The sequence below is a fragment of the Neolamprologus multifasciatus genome, chromosome 4 (genome assembly GCF_963576455.1).
Source record: "Neolamprologus multifasciatus chromosome 4, fNeoMul1.2, whole genome shotgun sequence".
Taxonomy (NCBI): domain Eukaryota; kingdom Metazoa; phylum Chordata; class Actinopteri; order Cichliformes; family Cichlidae; genus Neolamprologus; species Neolamprologus multifasciatus.
Window position 1 is genome coordinate 31,942,919 of NC_140442.1, and position 24,884 is coordinate 31,967,802.

The 24,884-nt window shown below is 43.9% G+C and overlaps 1 protein-coding gene across 8 annotated transcripts in view; it reads right to left on the bottom strand.

Annotated features, from left to right (window-relative positions):
- Positions 1-2,146: 2,146 nt before the first annotated feature.
- kcnc3a (potassium voltage-gated channel, Shaw-related subfamily, member 3a) overlaps positions 2,147-24,884 on the bottom strand; it is a 118,098-nt gene continuing 95,360 nt past the window's right edge. For all 8 annotated transcript variants that reach the window (XM_085155622.1, XM_085155627.1, XM_085155629.1 and 5 more), the window contains one exon: positions 2,147-24,538. Coding sequence is in view for 1 of the 8 variants with exons in the window: in XM_085155633.1 (XP_085011759.1) it covers positions 24,525-24,538 (14 nt within the window). In the remaining 7 variants the exon portion in view is untranslated. The remainder of the gene's footprint in view (positions 24,539-24,884) is intronic.

Sequence of the window (24,884 nt, forward strand, 5' to 3'; positions counted from 1 at the left end):
AACAACAGAACGTAGCTGTCAAACAAAACCCAAACAGTCCTGACCCGCCACAATATGAAACAGGAAAGTACCCCCGTGTAATCCATTTATTTAAACAAAGTAACTGTATTCTAAATACCACCTTTTTAAACGGTAACTGTAACGGAATACAGTTACTCATATTTTGTATTTTAAATACGTAACGGCGGTACATGTATTCCGTTACTCCCCAACACTGTCAATGGTACAGAAGTGGAGGAAGCAAGAAGAATGAGTTGAATAGTTTGATTTATCGGACTGCTTTGTTTCGCTTAATGTGTCTTATAATCCTGTGCATCTTATGGTATAAAGTGCACAGGATTAAAAATATGTATTTGACTTTTTTATTTGGCACACTGCAGTTTAATGTTGCAAAGCACCTCTTTTTAACTTCAGTGGATATTATACATTGTTATACTCAGGATATGTCAGCCCATTTCTACTGGAGATGCCTTTTGGTTAAACTTTCAGCAAGGAATTTGCATTTGCACTGTTACATTTTTATATAGCTTTAATGCACATAAAAACAGCTGCTTGTTTAAGTGACAATAAATGGATGGGGGTTTTTTTTTGCGCTAGTAAAGTTGTGGAGTTGTATTTTGTCTCGCATCAATTATATCGTCAGTTATATCGTTATCGCAAATTTTCAAATATATATCATGATAAATATTTTTGGCCATATCGCCCTGCTCTAGACCAAGGGTCAGTTAACTTATTCAAAGAATTGTCTTGATGCATGCTCAATCCAGGTAAGTAAATCCCAAAAGGTTGATTCTGTTCATCTGGGTCAGTACTACAAGCAAAAACATGGGTGCACCATGGGTTTCCCAGTCTCCCCCACTGTATCCAATTTGTACATAGAAGAAGTGGAAAAGAGGGCTTTGCTATCCTACCCTGGAACACCACCAAGTCATTGGTTCGGGTATGTGGATGACACCTGGGTGAAAATCAAATCTCAGGACATTCCACAATTCACGGATCACATTAACTCGGTGGACCAACTCATCAAATTCACCAGGGAGGATATGAAAAGTGGCAGGTTAGCCTTCTTAGACTGTGAGATTTCCATAAGTAATGGGGGACATTAAAAGCTGATGTGTACCGTAAACCTACCCATACGGATCAGTAAAAATTGGTCCACCCCAAGGATTGGGTCCCCCGACACAAACAGAGTAACATAGTGTGTGCTGTTAAGTGCAGGAGGATTGCCAGGATTTATACATCGGGGAAACCAAACAACCTCTGGCGAAGCGGATGGCACAACACAGAAGAGCTACCTCGTCCGGCCAGGACTCTGCAGTCTATTCACACCTACAGGCCAGTGGACACTCTTTCAATGATGAGGATGTAACATCCTGGACAGGGAGGAACGCTGGTTTGAGGGCGGAGTCAAGGAGGCCATTTACGTGAAAAGGGAAAGACCATCTCTGAATCGAGGAGGGGGCCTAAGAGTACATCTGTCATCTTACAATGCTGTGATTGCAGCCATTCCCCAACTCTCTGTGAATGGTACTCATGGTTATTGATCAGTAGTTTTTGATCAATGGTTTTTTTTTATCAATGGGCTTTGATCAGTGGCGGCTGATCAATGGTCATGACAATTTGCATATTTAGGATCAAGGAATTGACCTTACAGCCAGTTGTTCCCATTGTTATTGCATGCAGACAATCGAGAGGCTGGTTGGTCAGATCAGGTCCTGGCCGACACCAATGCCACCCGTGACTGTGCAGACGCTGCTGAGATCCAGACTGCTCCGACACTCGTGCTGGTACCCAGGGTGAGGCCAGCCCAGACACAGCCTACCAGATGCCGAGGGGCACCGACGGTCAGGGCTAATTCCCTCTCCCGCCCTCGGGGGGGGTAGGATCGGCTCCCCGGTATAAGTCAGGCAATGGGGGTATGTGGCGGGGCGTGGTCACTGTGAGGGAGGCGGACGCACCGGGCAGCATCTGCAGTCACACCTCGCCGGCTTTAAAATCTGTACTGGGTCCTGAGATTGTGTTGTTGTTGGTGTGTATGTTCGGCTGGCAAAGCCACAGCCGCATGTGAACAGGAACCAGAGAGTAATAAAAGATGCTGGAAAGCATGAATGTGTGGACGGATCTGCCGTGTGTTCTCTACAACCTGTGTTTATGATGGAATAACCATCATAAACACAGGTTTTGTGGGCAAAAACTTTTTTAAGCAGTTTGAACTAAGAGTTTCAATTTCTACTCATACTAAAAAAAAAAGTGCCCTTTATTACACAAACAGTGTCATTTCAACAGATTAATCGCAGATAAGGTTTCTTAGCGCAGACACCTGTCAGGATCTTCATTTTCAGCTAATTAATGTGTTTCCATGTGCTTGGAAATTATTGATTGTTTGATCATTCTGATAAGGGCTCAAGTTTATTAAGGGATTTATGATTGATTAGTCAGCCCAATTCCAAGTTTGTGTGTGTGTGTGTGTGTGTGTGTGTATAGGGTGAGAGAGATGAAATATCATGTAAATATTGCTGTTCTTCATCCTACACTTCTCCACAGCTGGTGCTAGCTACAGCAGTCTCCTCTGACTGTGACAGCTACTACAACTGCTAGTAGTTCTGGCTGGTACTATGATGACGGTGCATCAGCAGCCCTGACAGTTAACATGTTGGTTAATTTGACACATATTGCTGCATTTGTTTTTAGTTTCTTTTTAAAATTTTTATTACATCTCAGCTTTTCAGCTCGGCCACAGTAAGGTAGAGGATGGCCTGGTTGCGAGATTTGATTGGACAGTGCCAGTAATTAAACACTGTCAGCGTGTGTAGCGCGAGGGCAAAAATCAGGAAAGTGTATCAGCCCACCTGGCAAATGCCCACTATGGCAAATTACTGGTCCAGCCCTGATAATGTCCAAAGAATGGAATCTATGGCGTGAATCCTTCACCAACTTGACTGCCTGCTTCATACTTATTAGGGACCCTTCGAGAGAGACTTATGGCATCTATATACACTTTGAAGTCTGCCTCTATGATATGCTTGGAATGTCTAAACCTATCATGAGGGAATAGTGCCTGCAATAAATTCTGGTTTGTTACATTATTGTAAATCTGACTAGAGAAGAGGTTGAAACTCAGCAAGGGAGTGCATTAAGTGATTCATATCAGCCTTTCATGTGTTTATGACGTTTGGAGAGTCATGCAGATATTTATCATTTGTAAAAATGATTTGAAAACTTACTAAAAACAACCTTGCAGGCCACACCAGCCTGGCTGTTTAAACCGGTGTTGTCTGCGTTCCATCGCTGATCCCTTCTGACTCACTCGGAATTGTGTTCTGCATGTCACTGTGTTGGAGCCTGGCCCACATTTTTTAGGAAAGTGTTTTTACATCCCTCACTCTTACTTTTCATTCTAACGCAGCTATAGGGTGAAAGGCCAGAGCACATTGTACACCCTTGTTGTCTACCTGAGCATCAAACTGTAAGTCTTATTACTGTGGTGCTGGAATCATCTTGCAATAGCTGGCATGAACCGAAGTGACACAACCTTCAACCTCAACTGCTGTCTGGATTTTCAGCAGTACCTGGAATGGTCCCTGCCACTGTTTGTGTTTCCAGCTGGTTCTCTGGAGATCTCTGATCAGCAGCCAGAGATTGTTTGTTTGAACTGGTTGTAAAAGGGATGCTCTAACCTGCGATTGGAGTGAATACAGAGCAAATGAGAGATTTATACAATAGTGTAGCATTTTATCCTCAGTGTTCTGTGGCTGGAAGAGGACATAATAAATCTATTTGGGACAGTGCATGTTAATTAACATGCACTGTCCCAGTAAAAAAGAAATTACATGAATGTAAACATGCCAGATCATAGCCAAAGGCTAATTTCCATCGGTTGTCCAAAAAACATATTAAAAATGGACATAATAATTCATTAAAAAGAACTCCATCACCAAACTCACACATACAAGCCATGCTATTCCCAAGTAAAACATTAAAACTATACAACTTATACATGATCACACACTTAATTTGTCCATAACCAATTTTTAACCTGTGCCTTAAACAAGTTGAATGTAGAGCATTTTCTAATGGATTGAGGACGACTGTTCCACAGATGGCCACCCTGGATAGAGAGGACGTTCTGCCCAAACGCTCCGTCTGTGGGGTATAAACAAGTCTCAGCGGGTTGTAGCTCGAGTGGTCCTGTCTAAGCTTTCTTTACGCCTAATGAACTCCTTTAGTGGTGGTGGAGCAAGGGAATGTACGACTTTATATATTAAGCACACTCTTTTTCACTAAATTATTGAAGTTCAATAATTTATGTTTTTTAACACATGACAGTGGTGGTGGGAAGTCGATTTTTTGTCAAGTAATTTTAAACTTCTTTTATAAATATGTTGGACATATAAGTGTTGTTTATAAGTGTTGTTGGACAAGTGACCAGGACATCAAACAATAGTCCATATGAGAGATGATCATTGAGTAAAAATAGGTTTTTGCAACATTCATATTTAAATTACTATGTATATGATTAAAATTTCAATTATTAAATTTAAGTACCTGGGACACTTTATTTATGTGACTCTTGAAGGATAATGTTGGGTCTAGAATGACCCCAAGATATTTAAATTCTGGAGCTAATTCAAGCTCTGCTCCATCCAGAAATATGTTTGATTGCTTCAAATATAAGGGACGTTTTGAGAAGTACATGCAGACAGTTTTTGAGGTGTTCAACATTAGGCATTATTCCTCCAGCCAGCTATGCATTAATGCTAAAGCAGCTGTAAGATCTTTTGCCACCTGCTGGACACTTTTGGCTTGCGTATATATAACTGCATCATCCGCATACATTTGAGCAAATATATTTGGACAAACTTCAGGTAAGTTATTGATGAAAAGAAAAAACAATAAAGGCCCAAGAAAGGATCCTTGAGGGACCCCTGTATCACAGTCTAAATATGGAGATTTAACCCCATCCAACCCCACACACTGTTTCCTGTGTGAGAGATATGAGGCAAACCACTGAAGAGCCTGACTGGAGATATTAAATAAAGAGTCGAAAGCTTTCTTCAGGTCTAAAAATACAGCTCCAACACAAGGACTCTTGTCCAGCAGGCTCTTCAAGATCTCCACTAACAGACACAGGGCAATATCTATGGAGTGATTGGCCCGAAAGCCGCCCGACACACATCCTCGAACACCCCCGGTGATCCGGGGGTGCTGGGCCGGCTCAGCCACCCGCCCAACTGCTGCAAATACTGGGTCAAGTGATGATGGACATGGCGGCGATGGCGACTCGGCAGGCTGCGACGCAGGACCAGCAGTTGGCGTTGCTGTCCCAGCAATCAGAGCAGCAGACTGCAGCTCTGGAGCAGCTGCTGGGGAATGCCGCCACGCCGGCGCCAGCGGAGGACCCGCTGGTATTTATTGAGGCTTTCCAGGCCTTGGCGTTGGCCTGCCGCTGGCTGGAGGAGGAATGGACCGCCCGGCTGCTGCTGCTTCTGTTGAGTGAGGCTCAGACGGGGGCGCTGAGCTTGCCCCCTGGATCACAGGGGATGTTCGAGGACGTGTGTCGGGCGGTATTGGACGATTGGGCCTCTCCCCAGAGGACTACCGGCGCCAATTCTGCGCCAGCAGGATGACGGGAGGTGAGCGGCCGTTTGCGTGGGCTTGGCAGCTGGAGGATGCCGCAGGAGAAAGAGTGCCTGGCAATCCGGTGGGCTGTCGACTCCCTTCGCTACTACCTCCTGGGATGCCCATTCACCCTCTGCTCAGACCATGCCCCGCTGCAGTGGCTTCACCGCATGAAGGATGCCAATGCCCGGATCACCCGGTGGTATCAGGCTCTGCGGCCCTTTAAGTTCAAGGTGATCCATAGGCCGGACGCGCAGATGGTCGTGGCCGATTTCGTCTCCCACTCGCGGGGGTGGGGAGTAGGTTCGGCCGGAATGGCCCCGGCCTCAGTCAGGCAGTGGGGATGTCTGGCGTGGGTGTGGTCTCTGGCCGGCTGCAGAGGAGGGGTGGTGCAGCGAGCTCCCGGGGCGGGGTGAACAGGTGTGCTGGGCTGTGAATGTGATTGTGACTTTTGATATGTTCACAGTGACAGTCGGAGAAGGAGGAGAGCGGACGTGACAGAGGAGCGGGGGTGTCTGTGTCCCATTGCAAACCACAGTAAAAAGAATGTTCAAATAAAGAAGTGCTGTCACCACGTCCATGTCTTGTACGTGTGTAAAGTGTCCAACTTCACATATATCTTTTTTGACATTTCACATTTTTAATGGGGTGGCTGTAGCTCAGGCGGTAGAGCAGGTCCTCTACTGATTAGAAAGTTGGTGGATTGATCCCTGGATCCCCCTAGTCTGCATCCCAAATATCCTCAGGCAAGATATTATTAACCCCTAAGTTGTTCTCCGATGCATCCTTTGGAGTATGAATGTGTGTAAAGGGTAGTTAGTAAGCACATAAGAGCAAATAAGACAGTGCTTGTGTGAATGGGTGGATGTGATACCAGCGAGCAGCAAATAAGTAAGTATTTATTAGAAAGATGCTGGTCTATGCTTCTGCAACAAAACATGTATGTAAAACATGAATTATTAATCAGGATATGGTAATCCTAAAGTAGGTGACAATTTCAAGTCAGTCAAAGATTTGTCTGGGTCATCAGTCCACTGTAGTCTGTCATGTGCAGTCAGTCCCCTCCTGTATTGATAGGGGAGCCTCTCATGCAGCATACTCTGGTATCCACTGGCAGCAATATGACATCACACCAAGAAAATGTAAGTGATTTTGGAATGGAGTGAAGTGCTCCAATCCTTGTTGGAGGGGGACTTACCATCTGAGATGATCATGTGTCCCAGATAGGCGACTTTCTTTGAAGCAATTGTAATTTGTAGAGGCTTACCCTGGGACTGTCCTCAGTGAGTTTTCGTAGTGCTTTTGTTTCAATCTCACAAGCCTGCTTAGAAGGAGAACACATAATTAAATCATACACTGCAAAAACTCAAAATCTTAACAATTATATTTCTTATTATTTCTAATCAAAAGTATCTCATCGCACTTAAAATAAGACACAATCAGCTACAGAGTAACAGTGTTTCAGTGTTTCAGTGATATATATGAACTTGTTTTTAGACAGTGCATCTTGGATCTGGAGAATTTTCACTTGTTCTAATGGCAGATTTTTTCTTCACTTAACACAAGATATTTTTGCTTCAAATAAGTGGAAAACATCTGCCAACGGAACAAGTGAAAATTCTCTAGATCCAAGATGTACTGTCTAAAAACAAGACCACCAACACAGTGTTTTACCAAACACAGGATGATTTCAAATTCTTTAAATCAAATTTCAGATTGTATTTTAATTTTTAATTTTTCCAGGACAAATTATTTATGTCGGTCTCAATCGCTCTTCACAAGATTTCAGTGGTGATTCTGTCTGTTGTCAGTTGTCGAACACTCATCACCTCAATAATTTCCTCTGAGGTAATCACTCTTTCATTTTCTGAGATTTATTGAAAGAAGAAAGTTAAAAGAACTGAACTCCCTACAGCTCAGTTCTCATGTAGGCAATGGCCTGATAATGAAGGAACAGTGCATCATGACCTTGAACTTGAAACCTTTTATTAAGTCAATACATATACAGACTTTAGGTCTTTATTTGGTTACACACACACACACTTACCTTACATATTTGGCGGAAAGAGTTTTGTCATATGTAGAAAAAAATAGGGCGCTAATGGCATGCTACTACGCAAGTAGCCCCAGTGGAAGCGGAAGAAGGGACTGCTCTCACAGCTAGAGATTGATCAGGTACAACACATATGCTACAGCAAGGGGGAGGCAGGATGGCAGGTCAGGGGGATATATCATCACCCCCACCTGAAATTGGGTACCAAGCCCCAAGTGTGATGGAAGTAGGATCGCTTAGTGCGAGAAAAACGGACCTGAAAGACTGTGTGAAGTACCTTCAGAAGATCGGAAGATCTACTAGATGGTGTGAATGCAGCACTACTGCTACGATACCATTACCAATACTAACTAGCTGATCTATACTACGGCAGCAGTGATGCTTGGCTACAAGCTAAACAGCCACAAGGAGCTGTACCCTCCATTGAGAAGGACACTAGAGGCTAAGATCAAAGTAGCATGGAGGGAGGTTAGCCAACTATCAGAGCTGGAGAAAGGTGCGACAAAGACAGTGCCTTAGAAGTACTTAGAAGACTCACAGCATTTGCCAGCCGTGTGAAGAGATACACCAGAGAGATCGAAGGCAGGAGAATAAACCAGCTGTTCTCCACGGAGCCAGCCAGGTGTACTCTCAGGGGCAGGGGAACAATATGAGAACAGCACCACCAAGGCTGGAGACGGAGCAATACTGGAATTTCCTATGGGAGAAGGATGGAACAAATAACAACAATGCTCAGTGGCTAGTGGATCTTAGAACAGACCAAATCAACCTCCCTGAACACGGTCCAGTAACCATCACAGTGGCGCACATCCAAGAAAGGGGCACCGACGTTGTTCACGCCTACTGGCTGAAGAAGCTGACTGCACTCCATGAGCATCTGGCAGCACAAATGAAGCAGCTGCACACTGACGAGTGGCATCCGTAATGGCTAACCTCAAGGACCCCTAGAAGGGACCAGTCCCATTGAACTACTGGCCAATAACCTGCCTCAGTATCACAGGGAAGGTCCTATCAGGCATCCTAGCGCCTAAGATGAACAGGCACATGGCTCAATACATGAGTGGGCCACAGGAAGAAATTGGCAAGAATACCAGAGGCGCAAAACACCAGCTACTGGTAGACCGAGCAGTGAGCCAAGACTGCAAGACTAGGCTGACCAACCCATGCACTGCCTGGATTGAGTACAAGAAGACCTATGACTCGATGCCCCACAGCTGGATCCTGGAATGCCTAGAACTATACGAGATCAACAGGACCCTAAGAGCCTTCATCAGGAACTCAATGGGGATGTGGCGTACAACACTGGAGGCCAATTTCAAGCCCATAGCCCAAGTCACCTTCAAGTGCAGGATCTACCAAGAAGATGCTCTGTCCCCAATGCCATTCTGCATAGGCCTGAACACCCTCAGTGAGATCTCTTACAAGACTGGCTATGGATACCAACTACAGAGTGGAGCAGTTGTCAGTCACCTCCTGTACATGGATGACATCAAGCTGTATGCCAAGAGGGAACAAGACATCAATTCACTGAGCCACACCACCAGGATATACAAAAATGACAATGGAATGTCGTTTAGACTGGAGAAGTGTAGTCAGATGGTAACAAAGAGAGGGAAAGTAGTCAGACAAGGTCAGGCAAGTCCCAAGGAGTGAGCTGAATGGTATGAAGAAGATCCGGGCTATCAACACCTACGCCCTGCTCGTGATCAGGTACCCTGCTGGGATAATAAGCTGGCCAAAGGAGGTGATAGAAGCCACTGACATCAAGACAAGGAAGCCCCTGACCATGTATGGAAGGTTTCACCCCAAGTCCCGAACCCTGGAAGATGGCCTTAACCGACCAGTGGGGAACTTTTTTTAAATATATATTTTAAAATAAATACCCTCTTGCCCCTGCGGGCAGTCTATCCTCCAAGCTTGGGTCCTCTACATGAGGCCTGGGAGCTTGAGGGTCCTGCGCAGTATACAGTTATGCCGTTTGGGTTGCGTATTGCACCTGCTATATTTTAGCATGACATGGTCACCTCTGGGCTCCTCCGTGAATCGCTACCTTATCATGGTGGAGGGGTTTGTGTGTCCCAGGGATCCCAGGGGCTATGTTGTCTGGGGGCTTTTGCCCCCTGGTAGGGTCTCCCATGTCAAATTGGTCCTGGGTGAGGGACCAGACAAAGAGCAATTCAGAAGACCCTTATGAAAAGAACATCGAGGGAACAGTTTACCCTGCCCGGGATAGGGTTACCGGGGCCCCGCCCTGGAGCCAGGCCCGGGGAGGGTGCCCGAGGGTGAGCGTCTGGTGGCCGGGCCTTAGTGCATGGGGCCCGGCCGGGCACAGCCCGAAGAGGAGACATGGGCCCATCCTCCCGCAGACCCACCACCCGCAGGAGGCGCCATAGGGGTCGGGTGCATTGTGTGCCGGGTGGCGGCCAGGAGCGGAGGCCCTGGCGGACTGACCCCCGGCTGCCAAGACTGGCAATAGGGACATAGAATGTCACCTCCCTGGTGGGGAAGGAGCCTGAGTTAGTGCGTGAGGTTGAGAGGTACCGGCTAGATATAGTCGGGCTCACCTCTACGCATGGCTTGGGCTCTGGAACCAGTCTCCTGGAGAGGGGCTGGACTCTGTCGGGCTGGGGTGGGTATTCTAATATCCCCTTGGCTTGCTGCCGGTACGTTGGGGTTTTTCCCGGTGGACGAAAGGGTTTGTTCCCTGCGCCTTAGAGTCGGGGAACGGGCCCTGACTGTCATCTGCGCTTATGCGCCAGGTGGCAGTTCGGAGTACCCAGCCTTCTTAGAGTCCCTGGGGGGGGGGCTGGAAGGTGCTCCACCTGGAGACTCTGTTGTCCTGCTGGGAGACTTCAATGCTCACGTGGGTAACGACAGCGAGACCTGGAGAGGCGTGATTGGGAGGAACGGCCTCCCTGATCTGAACCCGAGCGGTGCTTTGTTATTGGACTTCTGTGCTATAGTGATGGGTCGTTCGCGAACGAAATGGCTCTTAGAGCCGACTCTTTGAAGTGAACGACGCGAGCCGGCTCCTTATTGGGAGCCGTGAGGTTTTTTTTTTTTTTTTTTCTTTCTCTCACCCTCTCTCTCGCCCTTTTTTCCGCTAAACTCCGCATGCGCGGCCTGTACTTTGCGCTGGGCAGAGGGGGGAGGGGCGTTAGTTACACTCGCAGTAGCACAGGAACAGAGCCAGAGAGAACGAGAGCCAGGGACAACACCGGCACATTAGAAAGGTATAGTAATCATCCACTATTTTCAGTTGCAGATGATAAAGGATTCAGAAATCATGCAGGCCCATATGACAGAGAATGTGCATCTTCTTTTTGTTTTAATATTTTAATTTATATTTAATTGTGTTGTGGTTTGTAGTGTTTTGTGTTGTTTCACGTTAAATTTGTTTAAAAGGAAAAAGCTGAAAATTTAAATAGTTAAAAGTTTAAAATGTAAATAGTTGTTTTTTGTATTATATGATTTATTTATTACATTTTATGTGGAGTGAATAAATAAAGTATATTTATGGTGGACCTTGGAGACAAAGCATGTACAAACTCCAAAACGCGTAAAAACTCCAAAACACGTAAAAACTCAGAAGCGCGTACAAACTCCAAAACACGTAAAAACTCAGAAGCACGTACAAAGTCCAAAACACGTAAAAACTCAGAAGCACGTACAAAGTCCAAAACACGTAAAAACTCATAAGCACGTACAAAGTCCAAAACACGTAAAAACTCAGAAGCACGTACAAAGTCCAAAACACGTACAAAAGACAACAGAAGTGCTCCAGGATGCTGGGCGCAGTGTTGAGCTTTTGTTACCTAGTGGCTACACAAGCCAGGAAGTATCAACAACCGGATTTGGTGTGTGGTAGTAACAGGTAAATGAACTTTTTTTTTTAATTATTTGAATAAATATGAGTGCTTGTCTGTAAATACAAAAACAATACACACATGTTTTCAATTGTGTAATTTAAGTGATCTGGGTAGCTCTGTTTTGGAAGTTCAGTAAACGCTAGAAATGTGTTTTGGAGTTTGTACGTGCTTTTTGGAGTTTGTATATGCTTTAGAGTTTGTACGTGCTTTGTCTCTAGGGGCCATATATAAACATATATAAATAAAACCACTTTTTTTACATTAGTAATTCCTTTTCTGCATAATTTTATATTATTGTTAATGATTAAATAATTAAAGCAACAAAACAACCTGAAGAGCCGGTTCAGAGCCGAAAGAGCCGGCTCTTTTTAGTGAGCCGAGCCGAAAGAGCCGGATCTCTAAAAAGAGCCGGAAATCCCATCACTACTGTGCTAATCACAGTTTGGCCATAACGAACACCTTGTTCGAACATAAGGGTGTCCATAAGTGCACGTGGCACCAGGACGCTCAAGGCCGTAGGTCGATGATCGATTTTGTAATCGTATCACCAGACCTGCGACCATATGTTCTGGACACTCGGGTAAAGAGAGGGGCTGAGCTGTCAACTGATCACCACCTGGTGGTGAGTTGGATCAGGTGGCGGGGGAGGACGCTGGACAGACCTGGTGCACCTAAACATGTAGTGAGGGTGTGCTGGGAACGTCTAGCAGAGGCCCCAGTCCGCGAGATCTTCAACGCACACCTCCGGCACAGCTTCAACAGCATTCAGAGGGAGATTGGGGACATTGAGTCCGAATGGACCATGTTCAGCGTCTCCATTGCCGAAGCTGCTGCATTGAGCTGCGGCCGCAAGGTGGTTGGTGCCTGCCGTGGTGGTAATCCCCGAAACCAAATGGTGGGCACGAGAGGTGAAGGGAGCCACCAGGCTGAAGAAGGAGTCCTATCAGGCTTGGTTAGCCTGTGGGACTCCGGAGGCAGCCGACAGGTATCGACCGGCCAAGCGGAATGCGGCTCGGGCAGTGGCTGAAGCAAAAACTCGGGTGTGGGAGGAGTTCGGAGAGGCCATGGAAAAAGACTTTCGGACTGCCTCGAAGAGATTCTGGCAAACCGTCAGGCGTCTCAGTAGGGGAAAGCGGTGCTCTACCTGCACTGTGTATAGTGCTGGCGGAGCGCTGCTGACGTCGACTGAGAAAATTGTCAGGCGGTGGAAGGAATACTTCGAGGACCTCCTTAATCCCACTGACACGTCTTCCAAGGAGGAAGCAGAGTCTGGGGATGAGGGGAATGACCCGCCAATTTCCGGGGGCGAGGTCACTGAGGTAGTTAAACAACTCCTTGGTGGCAGAGCCCCTGGTGTTGATGAGGTCCACCCCAAGTTCCTGAAGGCTCTGGACGTTGTAGGGCTGTCCTGGTTGACACGCCTCTGCAATGTTGCGTGGAGATCAGGGGCAGTACCCATGGACTGGCAGACTAGGGTGGTGGTCCCCATCTTTCAGAAGGGGGACCGGAGGGTGTGTTCCAACTACAGGGGGATCACACTCCTCAGCCTCCCTGGGAAAGTCTATGCCAGGATGCTGGAAAGGAGAGTTCGTCCGCTAGTCGAACCTTGGATACAGGAGGAACAATGCGGTTTTCGTCCTGGTCGCAGAACACTGGACCAGCTCTTTATCCTCTCGAGGATACTTGAGGGTGCATGGGAATTTGCCCAACCAGTCTACATGTGTTTTGTGGACTTGGAGAAGGCATTCGACCGTGTCCCTCGGGGTGTCCTGTGGGAGGTGTTGCGGGAGTATGGGGTGTCTGGCCCATTGCTACGGGCCATTCAATCCCTATACAACCGTTGCAAGAGCTTGGTTTGCATTGCCGGCAATAAGTCGGACTCGTTCCCGGTGGGTGATGGGCTCCGCCAGGGCTGCCCTTTGTCACCGGTTCTGTTCATAATTTTTATGGACAGGATTTCTAGGCGCAGCCAAGTGGCGGAGGGCTTTCGCTTTGGTGGCCTCAGAATCTCATCTCTGATTTTTGCGGATGATGTGGTTCTGTTGGCTTCATCGGGTGAGGGCCTCCAGCTCGCACTGGAGTGGTTCACAGCCGAGTGTGAAGCAGTGGGAATGAGGATCAGCACCTCCAAATCTGAGGCCATGGTTCTCAGCCGGAAAAGGGTGGAGTGCCCACTCCGGGTCGGGGATGAGTTCCTGCCCCAAGTGGAGGAGTTCAAGTATCTCGGGGTCTTGTTCGCGAGTGATGGGAGAAGGGAGCCGGAGATCGACAGACGGATTGGGGCTGCAGCTGCAGTAATGCGGACACTGCACCGCATTACTGCATCACCGTCGTGGTGAAGAGGGAGCTGAGTGTAAAAGCGAAGCTCTCAATTTACCGGTCGATCTACGTCCCTACCCTCACCTATGGCCACGAGCTGTGGATAGTGACCGAAAGAACGAGATCGCGGATACAAGCGAGCTTCCTCCGAAGGGTGGCTGGCCTCTCCCTTAGAGATAGGGTGAGAAGTTCGGCCATCCGGGAGGGGCTCAGAGTCGCTGCTGCTCCACATCGAAAGGAGCCAGCTGAGGTGGTTCGGGCATCTGACAAGGATGCCTCCTGGGCGCCTCCTGGGTGAGGTTTTCTGGGCATGTCCCACCAGGAGGAGGCCCCGGGGCAGACCCAGGACATGCTGGAGAGATTATATCTCTCGGCTGGCCTGGGAACGCCTTGGTGTTCCCCCGGATAAGCTGGAGGAGGTGGCTGGGGAGAGGGAGGTCTGGGCCTCTATGCTTAGGCTGCTGCCCCTGCGACCCAGCCTCGGATAAAGCGGATGAAGATGGATGGATGCATGGATGGATGGATGGATGGATGGTCAGGGTACTTGCTGGAATGAATAACTGCGATGCCTATCTGGATGAGGTCTGACCATTAAGTTCAGCCGTTTCCATGAAGCATCACTTACTTTAAACCTCACTAAATTTGAATTTGGCAAAGCTACAGTCACATACCTGGGAAAACGAGTGGGACAGGGATAGGTACGTCCAGTGGAGGCGAAAATTCAGGCTATTGTTGAGTTTCTGGCCGATTTCTGGGGATGTGTGCCTATTATAGAGGTGTTTAAGGGAGATGTTTTAACTCCCTTCACTGATTTGGTTAGCCCAGTGAAACAGTTTCTTTGGACTCCTGCTTGTCAGAAACCAATTTGGGACTGCTTGTCAGCTCATACGCTTCACAAAGCATATGAGCGCATGAGAAACCAAGTTACCAACCTATCATTACTACATTTCACTAGCTGGGACCACATCCTAGGTAATGATGGGTGATGAGGGAGTATGAACTGGTCCTGCGGTTTGGGGAAGGCCTCGAAGGGGACTGGCAACGGCTCCCAGGCCGGGCAGATCCCCATGTACTAACGAGAAGTGAATGAAGGAAAGGAAGAGAGGAGAAGAGGAGAAGAGAGGGAAAGGGGGGGGGGGGGACATGAAAATGAGAACAGCAGGTATTGGTGAAGGAGGGCTTTTATAGCCTGAGGCTGGAGTGGGCGTGAAAGAGGAGTGGTCCCACTCCTGAAATTCAGATGATATCTCCACAACAAACTGGTTGGGAATAACAGACTTCAGTCCTCACATACACAGCAAAATGAGTAGATGCAACAGGTCCAGAGAAGCCTGAGAGGGCAGCTGGGTCCACAAGCAGAACACAGCCCAGCCCAGCCGTCTCTCACAGCCCTGAGAGATGGCTGTTTGCTTGTCAATATTCCAGGCTCCGCTTCCCTTGGTAATCTTCTAATTTATGGGTCATATATCAATTAACAGTATCCTCTGCTCTCATTCATAATCACTTTCATCACTCACCTGGAAGTCACTGCCCTGAGTGCTCCAATTGCCACGTGGACCACTGTTGGCTTCACCCCCCACATCTTCTCAAGTTCCTCTCTCAGACCTTGTTATTTCTCTAGATTGGTATTTCTCCAGACTGCATAGAGGGTCATTAACACTGCCCAAAAAATCTTTGGCTGCCCTCTGTCACCCCTGGAAGCTATCCCAGTTCTCCCTGTCCCAGGGAAACCAGAGCCATCACAGCTAGGTATCTGATCATCAGCATTGTGTAGGTATTGATTGCCTTGATCTTGTTCTTTCCATTCAGCTGACTCCTCAGGACTTGCCTTACTCTCTGCAGGGATTTGGTTGTTGCGGCTTTCCTAGTGGCTTCTTCATGGTTCCCGTTTGCCTGTGGGATTCCCAGACTACTTTCTCTCTCTTTCTTACCACTCGGCAACACTTCTCCAATTCGATTGATATCCCAGTGTCGTTGCTGTAGATCCTCAAGTGGTGGATCTGTGAAGTGAGGTTTACTCTATTCACTCTTGGCATACAGCTTGATGTCATCCATATAGAGGAGGTGGCTGACAATTGCTCCATTTCATAGTTGTTATCTATAGCCAGTCTTGTAAGAGATCTCATTGAGGGGGTTCAGGCCTATGCAGAACAGCAGTGAGGACAGGACATCTCCTTGGTAAATCCTGCAGTTAATGATGTCTTGAGCAACTGGCTTAAGTGCCCTTTAGTTGTTGTTCGGCACATGCCCATTAAATACAGATAAAGGCTCTTAGGGTCCTGTTGATCTTGTACAGTTTATGCATTCCAGGATCCAGGAATGAGGCATAGGTTTTCTCGTAAGCAACCCAGGCGGTGCAGAGGTTGGTGAGCCTGGCCTCGGAGTCTGTTCTATCTAACAGTAGCTGGTGTTTTGCCCCTCTGGTGTTCCTGCCTAATTCGTTCTGTGCCCCGCTCATGTATTGAGCCATATGCCTGTTCACCTCAGCCACTATAATGCCTGATAGGAGCTTTCATGTTGTACTGAGGCAGGTTATTGGCTGATAGTTGGATGGGACCTGTGGGGATCATCTGGGATCAGGACTGTCCAGCAATCAGTTAGCCATTCTGGGTATCTAATCTACTAGCAGCTGGTTCATTTGTGCAGCCATGCACTCATGAAGTGCAGTCAGCTTCTTCTGCAAGTAGGCGTGAATCATATCAGGGTCTAGTGCTGTCCAACTCTTCATACTGGAGACCCTTTCCTGGATGTCAGCCAGTGTGATGCTCACTGGGAGGTTGCTGTGGTCTGCTCATAGATTCACAAGCCACTGAGCATTGCTGTTATTGGTTGCATACTTCACCCATATGCTCTTCAAATATTGCTCTGGCTCCAGTCTTTTTTTGCTGCCACTGAGAGTACACCTTGGCAGGCTCATTAGAATGCAGCTGATTTATATACCTCTTCAAGTGGCTGCCCAAGGCTGTGAGTCTTTGTTTGGCAATTGTCCCGAAACCAGCTATAGCTGCTGTCTGCTAGGCCTCATCTTTGTAGTGGACCTTTAGACTACTTTTGTTATTGGTGTTATTTGTTTTGGGTCCAAAAAACGAACATGAAAGCAGCCAGAACGCTAAAGTTCTAAAAGATAGTGTCCAAAAAGCAAACGGGTGACAGCACAGTGGCTATGGCAATCTTGTATCTACACATTATGCTGTAAAATGTGACATGAAGATGTGTGCCTGAATGACAAATAATCATTAAGAAAAACAAAAAACAGGACAAATGTAAAAAAGTTTGGCATTTGCTTTTAATTCTTTTATTAACTTTTTTAAATGATTTTTTTTTATTGTTATTTTGTTTTTAGTATTATTCTTTTTTTTAAAGGATGATCTATCAATTCGGAAGGAGAGCTGCTCAGGCAAATCAGCATTCACAGCATTCATACTGTTTGACAGCAGATTTTTTTTTCACAAATGTTAAATTTTCATAGTTTCACCTTTGTTCTTTTACATGTTTCAAAACTAGAAAAAGGTAAATAATTAACATTCCATTCAGATATATTTTATACAGTTCTTGATTCTTTTTCTCTTTCCATTGCAGTGACAACAAAATCAGATCCAAGATCACCTTTTTAGAGTGTAACCTAATTCATTAATGTAGGGAAGCCTCTCATCTTTCTGTTGCAGTCATCTTTCTTAGCTCTGCCTTTTCACTATCGACAAAAAAGCAAAAAAACAAAAAACAAAAAAACAGAAAAGTGGAACTGAAACGACCTAAAGCAGATGCAGTTCTTTAAATAGTAATAGTATTTTAGCTGCTGATGTCTCATCATGAGGACAGAAACACAGTTTTGTGACAGAGTCCACCCTACCAAGAGACACTGACTTTATTTTTTTGTACTTTCATGTTCAGAGACTTCTGAATTAGGTGCGTCAACCATCTAAACCGTATTTGTCTTCAGATAGTGCTGCTGCCTCTGTGGCTTATAAATTACAGTGTTTTATTATTTGTTGGTTACAAAATTTCTTTTAAAATCTGACACAAAAAGTAAGAAAATAGGACTGCTTTTTGTCAAAGGAGGGGAGGCTTCCCTTCACCAGGTCATTCACACTATGTTAACGTCATTATTTTGATGTTTCTCATGCATGCATTTGGAATTAACCTCCAAAAATATAATACAAAAATACAGGAACAAGGGATGCAAAAAGAAAAAAAAAGCTTCTTCTTTAAAGTAACTGAAGGAAGGCATCAGGAAAGAAAGAGAACAAAGAGGAGAAGACGTTTAAGATAGAGGAAGGGCAAGGCGCCTGGAATGGAGATGTTGCTGCAGAAAATATGGATTGAAGTTTTAGACCTTAACATGCTAAAACTGACACAAAAAGTTCTCCATGCTAAGCATAAAAGTCTATTTCTTTTTTTACCACTGTTTATGGTTTTAAGCTAGTGGACTTAATTATCCAAATAATATAGCCTAATGGCACTAGGACAGAGTAACTAACCATGGTTAGTCTGTTTTTACCAGTTTATTTAAAAAAAAAAAAATCTAATAAAGCTAGACCAGTTAATACAGCCAGTGTACAAAAATGCTACATCAAATCTAGCCAGTCAGATCGTTTGAATATAAAATCTAATTTTGTTCCTTACAACACCGACATATAATTTTAGATCACTTTACCCAGACTTGGAGAGCTAGCCAAAATTCATTAAATATCCTGTGAGCAATCAAGCAATTAGCTTTGGAAGTGGTGATGGTGTATTGACTTTACTGGCTGTCAGAACTGCCTGTGTCTTATCAGTTTGCTGGTAAGCTGTAGATCTGTTTGCAAAAAAACCTAAATCACTATTGTATCCTGATACTGTCTTTTATTAGGCCTATGAATTTATAACAGGCCTGTAAGCTACGTGGTGTACACGACACCCCCAGTTCTCAGAGTGTCACAGACACCAATATTTTAATGCTTCAGAAAAGAGAAACCACCACAATGAAGATTTTGGAATGAACATGTCTTCCTCTTGTCATATGATCTTTTGACTGACCAACACAGTCAAAAGATATTTGCCTTTCCCTCAACATAGACTTTTATTTGACTTTGTACTTCTTCTCTTGCACACTTAATTCGTGATACTTTTTGAACTAGCCAAAGGGTGCTTTCAATTAACCTAATCCTCCAAAACTGATAAGGGTGATATTTCTTTGTGTCTTTGTTATAACACTTTTCTACTTTTTAGAAACATGTCAGCAACCTCGTTAATTCTCATTTCCATGGGAGACTGGATGCAGTACTTGATTATAATACATGTCAGACTGGCTACACTCATTAACCATACTGAAATGAAGAGAATTTAGAATCTATAACTATCCATGTTTTCTCAGTGTTGGCACTCGTAATCTGAATTCAGATCATGAAAGTCATGTATATCGGTTAGACTTGGTGAGACAAGCAAAAGGAGTTTCACCACAGTGTTGCAAAAAAAAGTTTATCTAGTCCAGACCTAAACTGTCTTAATAATCCTGCTACCTCAGCCTAAAATATTTATGTAAACCTCTACATGGGTTAAACTTTTGCACACAAGACCTTTTACCACACCTGAGCCCTGTCACACCACTCACTTTCTAATTTTGTGTTCTTCTAGGATGGGGCCAAATGGACACTACACATTGACATTTTAACCCATGTCTCAGCCCTGCTGGATTAACTAACCAAAAACCTGAGTTGGCTAACTACTTAAAATACTTGTATATGCTACAAAATTCATTATGGTTTGGGTTTAAAGCAAAAGCAGCACTATTGGCTAGCTTAGTGGTCCATCTGGGCACAGGGACATTGTCTAGTTCAGTCTGCAAAGCATTCCTGTCGTACATGTTTTTATACACAAACACGTTAATACCTACATATGTACATAACTGGAAATCCTGAAAAATAACATAAACCGGGGAGCCCTGTTCCATTATTACTTTATCCTAAGAACTTCCTATGTGTTTCTACAATCTAACAGTCTTTACTGGCTTTTAATGCTTCATTATGTTTTTAACTGGGTTAGTGGACAAGTGGTGGCCTGGTTGACACAACATGGCTGATGAATTATGGGAGTGGTTGGCGATGGTGATGAGGTGATGGGGTAAAGCTCACTGTGATACAGGTTTGTGTTCATGTCCCAGAACCTTCCGAAGCATTTTTTCATACGTGTATGGATTAGACATAATTTTGGAAACACTGAAAAGCAACAATTTAAAATATTCACAAACTGAAGATGTCAGAGAACCAAATATCACAACAAATTTTACTCGTCAAAGACCCATTATGCAGTTTTTGGACTTGTGTTAGTTTTGGAATAGAATCAAAAGTATTCCAAGCCTCTGGACATCAAATAAAACATCCAATCCAGTTTATTAGGGAAGCACAGAGGACCTATCAGGGCTTCTGTTATGCTACCTTCCAATCAAAAAGGCTTTGAGTAAAGAAGATCACGTCTCCAGTGAGTACAATTGGCATAAGTTTTAAAAACTAATGGATGGATGTTTATCTTGGTGTAGCTACAATACAGTACATAAAATCCTCTTGTTCATTTTGACACGGCTGAAGCTGAAGTAATATACAGTGTTAAGCAAACAACTGATATAAAACACTGGAACCAATTCTTCTTATCCCATGCAATATCACTAAAGACAGAGATGCTAGCGCACTGAGCAGAAAAATCTACTTCAAGCCTCCAAGTTACCTTCCACAGAGCCACATGTACTCACTGAATTCCTCGGATTTAGTACTGAAACATTCTGGAGTGTATACTGCAGCATCCTAACATCCTGATGTTTAGATAGAATACTATATACCTGAGATACCCTGGGTTACCACCAAAATTAAGAATCACCATAAATTATGTTGAAAAAAGTAACATTTATTATAAAACATATTTTTATCATCATCCATAACCTCAGCTTCAGCTACCATGGCTGCTAAGCAATAAATGATAAATGTATTGTTTAAATGGATATATACATACATTTTTATTAATCCTAAATATCACAGCAGTATTTCCAAAGCAGAGTCTTGCTATTGATTAGCAAGGCACGGGAGAGCAATAATCTAAAGATATAGTACATAAATTCAAATCTCTCAGGATAACGATCAATCATTTTTTTTCTACGTGGCCTCTAATTTTAGCTCTGTGGCTCTTATATAAGCAGACAGGTGAGTTTAGCGATTTCAGCAGAAAGTGCATGCTTGCCTTCAAATGAACAGATTTTTTCAAATGTTTCATTTTTGACATTTTTCATAGGAAACATGTTTTTCATTATAATGTTTTGATTTGACGTTTGGTGTCCTACTGTATTTCTGCCATAGAATAAAAAAATCTACTCACAGAATTTGAGGCCTCAGGCATCGCCATGTAAAAGCCCACTCCTACCCCTCCATCTACCCCGTCAGAATGCAGTCAGACACTTGATGAACATGGTCATCTTTTTCTTCTGTAAGTTTTGGGCCTCTTACTGATATTTTTAACTTTATTTATTGTCTCTTTTTTAGTTGTTTTTAGTTCTGTTTTGTCTCTTGAGGTGATTTTTAATCTCTTTACAGTTATTATGAGCCTCCAACTGTCATTGTAGTCATTATCATCATCACTGTAGACTCTCTGGATCTATTTGTGGGTAAGGGGTGTTCTATTTGTCTTTTTAGTTATTAAAATCTCTCTTTAGTTGTTTTATACGGCTTTGTAGTTCCTTTTTTGTCATTTCTTTGACGTTCATGAAATAAGAGATTCTAATAATAATGTAATGCAGCTCAGGAGGTGGAGCAGGTCATCGACTAATCGGGAGATTCAAACCCTGGCTGCTCTAGCCTGCATTTCAGATATACTTGGGTGAGATGATAACTTGCTCTTCGCTGCATCGATCAGAGTGTGAATGTGAGTGAATGTTAGATAAAAACACTTAGGCATGGGAAAAATAGCTTCTGTTATCAGGTGAATGAGGCATGCTGTATAAAGCGCTCTGAGTGCTCGAATAGAAAAGCGCTATACATATGAACCAGTCCATTTACCCAGCATCATGAGCAAAAATCAATGTATAATAGAGACAGAGCAATTCATATGAATGAAACAGTATAAAAATGAGAGGCACAAATAAAATCCAGATAATTAAACAAACACATATTTCTTATAATAATCATTTTTCTATCTATCAGAGGAGCATGTCTTACACGTGTGCATACTCTGCTCCGACAGTGTTTTTGGCTTTGTTTGACTCAAATAGTGTATTTTGGCACAATTCTCTTTAAATATTTCAAACAACAGTTTTCCCAACCTCTTTTTACTTATTAACTTGTAGCCTAATTTTTCAGTTGGTGCACTGTTTGCTATGACAGCCCACTAAAAACATCATAAATGGACTCATCAGGCGAGGTCATTAGTAGCCAGCACCTTTGCAGGCTGTTTTTTCCAAGAACTGTGGAAACTCCAGGTATACGTTTTATGAAATGGGCTCATGGATAAGAGTAATATAAATGTAGTGATTACATATTTCATTCAGCCAACAAATATTCAAATATGCAACTTGAGAAACTCCACTAAGGTATTTCTTTTTCTTTTTGTCCCTGAACCATTGTGAAAATTAAAGGAAGAGGTTATTCCAGATCAAGACAAAAAGATGCACCAAATATACCTAACATTGATGATGGGGTTGTGTATTTCTCTTAAAGAGTCATTTGTCCAAGCTACACCATGAAATCAAACATTTGCAGATGACATCTTTCAGTATCTGTCAGACTGTCCCCCTCATGAAGTGTTAATTAACACTTGATGAGTGAGGCATTGTGTGAAGTCATCTGATCAGCTTGGATGACTTTGAGAGTACAAACAAACAAATAAAGCAACAGTAGACCTTCTCCTAAAGTAACCTGAACCCCACACCTTTCTTTGGAAGGTCCTCAAGACCTTGGAAGCAATATTTAGTAACTAAAAGAACAACATAACCTTTTCAGTTTGACTGCACAGATAATGACATCTTTGAATGGACAACTTTCAGTCCTGTGTCTGCAGTGATTGTAGAGATTAACAGCTAGGGAATCTAGTAAGAGGCTTCAATAAGAAGAAGAGATAGTAATAATAAGAAAAAGGCAGAATAGCAGCCAGGTGAAAGGTTGAAGCAATAGCAGAATAAATACTTGCAAAAGTTGAAGAGGACTCCTCTTGGATTTAAGAAAGCTATATTATTGGGTGTCCTAAGACATCTTAAAGAGAACTACACAGGGTTCACCTTTTTTTTTCTTAATGGTGTTTCACCATGTTAATCAAATGGATGAAATCGTTATTCCTACACACTTATCTGTACGCATTCTATTGCATATAACATAATTACATTTTCACACACACACACAAAAAAAACAGTTTCTAGCCCTGTTATTCATGAGAGAAAAGAGTGACTTGCAAAAGTCATGCACATTATTCATGCTGATAAACAATGTCAGAAAAATGAATTTCTAATTTGCAATCATTGCCATTTTTTGTCCCTCAAATAGTTTGTAAAAGATGTTTGCCTGCTCACACCTCCAAACAGATATGGTGTGTATGGTCTCCTTTTTCTCTGAGAGGAGGGTGCTCGTCCTCCTCCACCATGTTTTCTTAGCTCCTTAGCAGTAAGTAGTTAAAACGTATCGTGGATGATAGTGATACTACCATTACACTAACAATGCTGAAAGAAAAATTAACTATGCCCCCCTCCCCCCATTAATACAGATTTCCATGCAGATTTTCTAAAGGGGAGGAGCAATAACAATGCAGAGATGCAGTTAAGGGTGGCGGGGTTCTCGGGTAAGATACCATAAAATCTCAAGAAGGAACAAGTGAGAAAGAGGGCCTATCCCATGGCTGTCTTCAGTGATGCCTGAAGACAGCCATGTGACCTTATGGCCAGTTTAGTGCCTTTGAGTGTTTCTGTTCATCTCAACTAATGCATCCATCCAAGTGTCTGTAGTCTTTGGGTTACATCATTCGAACTAACATGCTGATGTCTTGCTGAATTTCAAGTCCCAAGATGTTGTCTCGATGCCTCCTGGGAGATTCAGCTAGTATAAAACATAAATGACTGTGTGATGTGCATATAAGTGTGGAAGCTGCTGTTTTTTGATATGTATGGATTGACTTCAGCTTGCTGTTTCTCAGCTGAGATTAACAGGGCAGCCTAGCAGTCGCTGGACATCGTGATAGACTCCCTCACCTTGCATAGTGCTTTGAGTGCCGAAATAATGGATGATTCCTGGGAATCAGTCGCAGTTTATGCAGTCTCTTGAAAAAAAAGGTAAGTAAAGCAATATGACAACTAAATTACATAAAATTGTGACTAAAACACCGAAGACATCCAGAAGACACGAGGTTTCCACATACAAGACCATCGGGCAGGAAGCCCTCTGGCAGCTCAGCTGAGAGAATCTATGTAGCCATTCGCTCTGGAAATCAGTTCAGAGGATGTGAAATTGTTTGGTCTTCCAAGTTAATATGGCTTACATTTACTAACAGCCACTTTCTCCATTAGGTTGCATGTGATGATGGAACTGTGAACACCATTGTTGTTCTTCTCTTTCTCTCTATCTCCCTCCCAGTTTCTACGGTGAATCCCATCAGCAGAGACAGACGAGCAGCAGTTTACAGTTAATAGTTTTCCTCTTCTTGTAGAGGAATGGGTGAGTTTGTTAAAAACTCAGCACTGTAAGGGAAAAAGAAGAGAGAATTTTGTGAGGAGATGAAGTAAATATGTGACACCAGATCTTGGAATAGTCAGTGATCAAAAAGCCTAAAGGCAACAAAATGTGTTAAAGAAAATAATGAAAATGGATAAGCTTTCCTAATCATTTCTTTTTTATGTTTCAGATTTCATGTGGACCAAATATTATTTACTCGTTCATTGTAATGATGCTAATGGGTAAGTAATGCTTTCTTTGCTTTCGGGGTATTTTGGCGACACCAGCAGTTCAAACTTATTCCTAAACTTGAAAAATGGTATCACCATGGTTACAATAAATCCTTGATTGAATGTATATAACTGAATATAC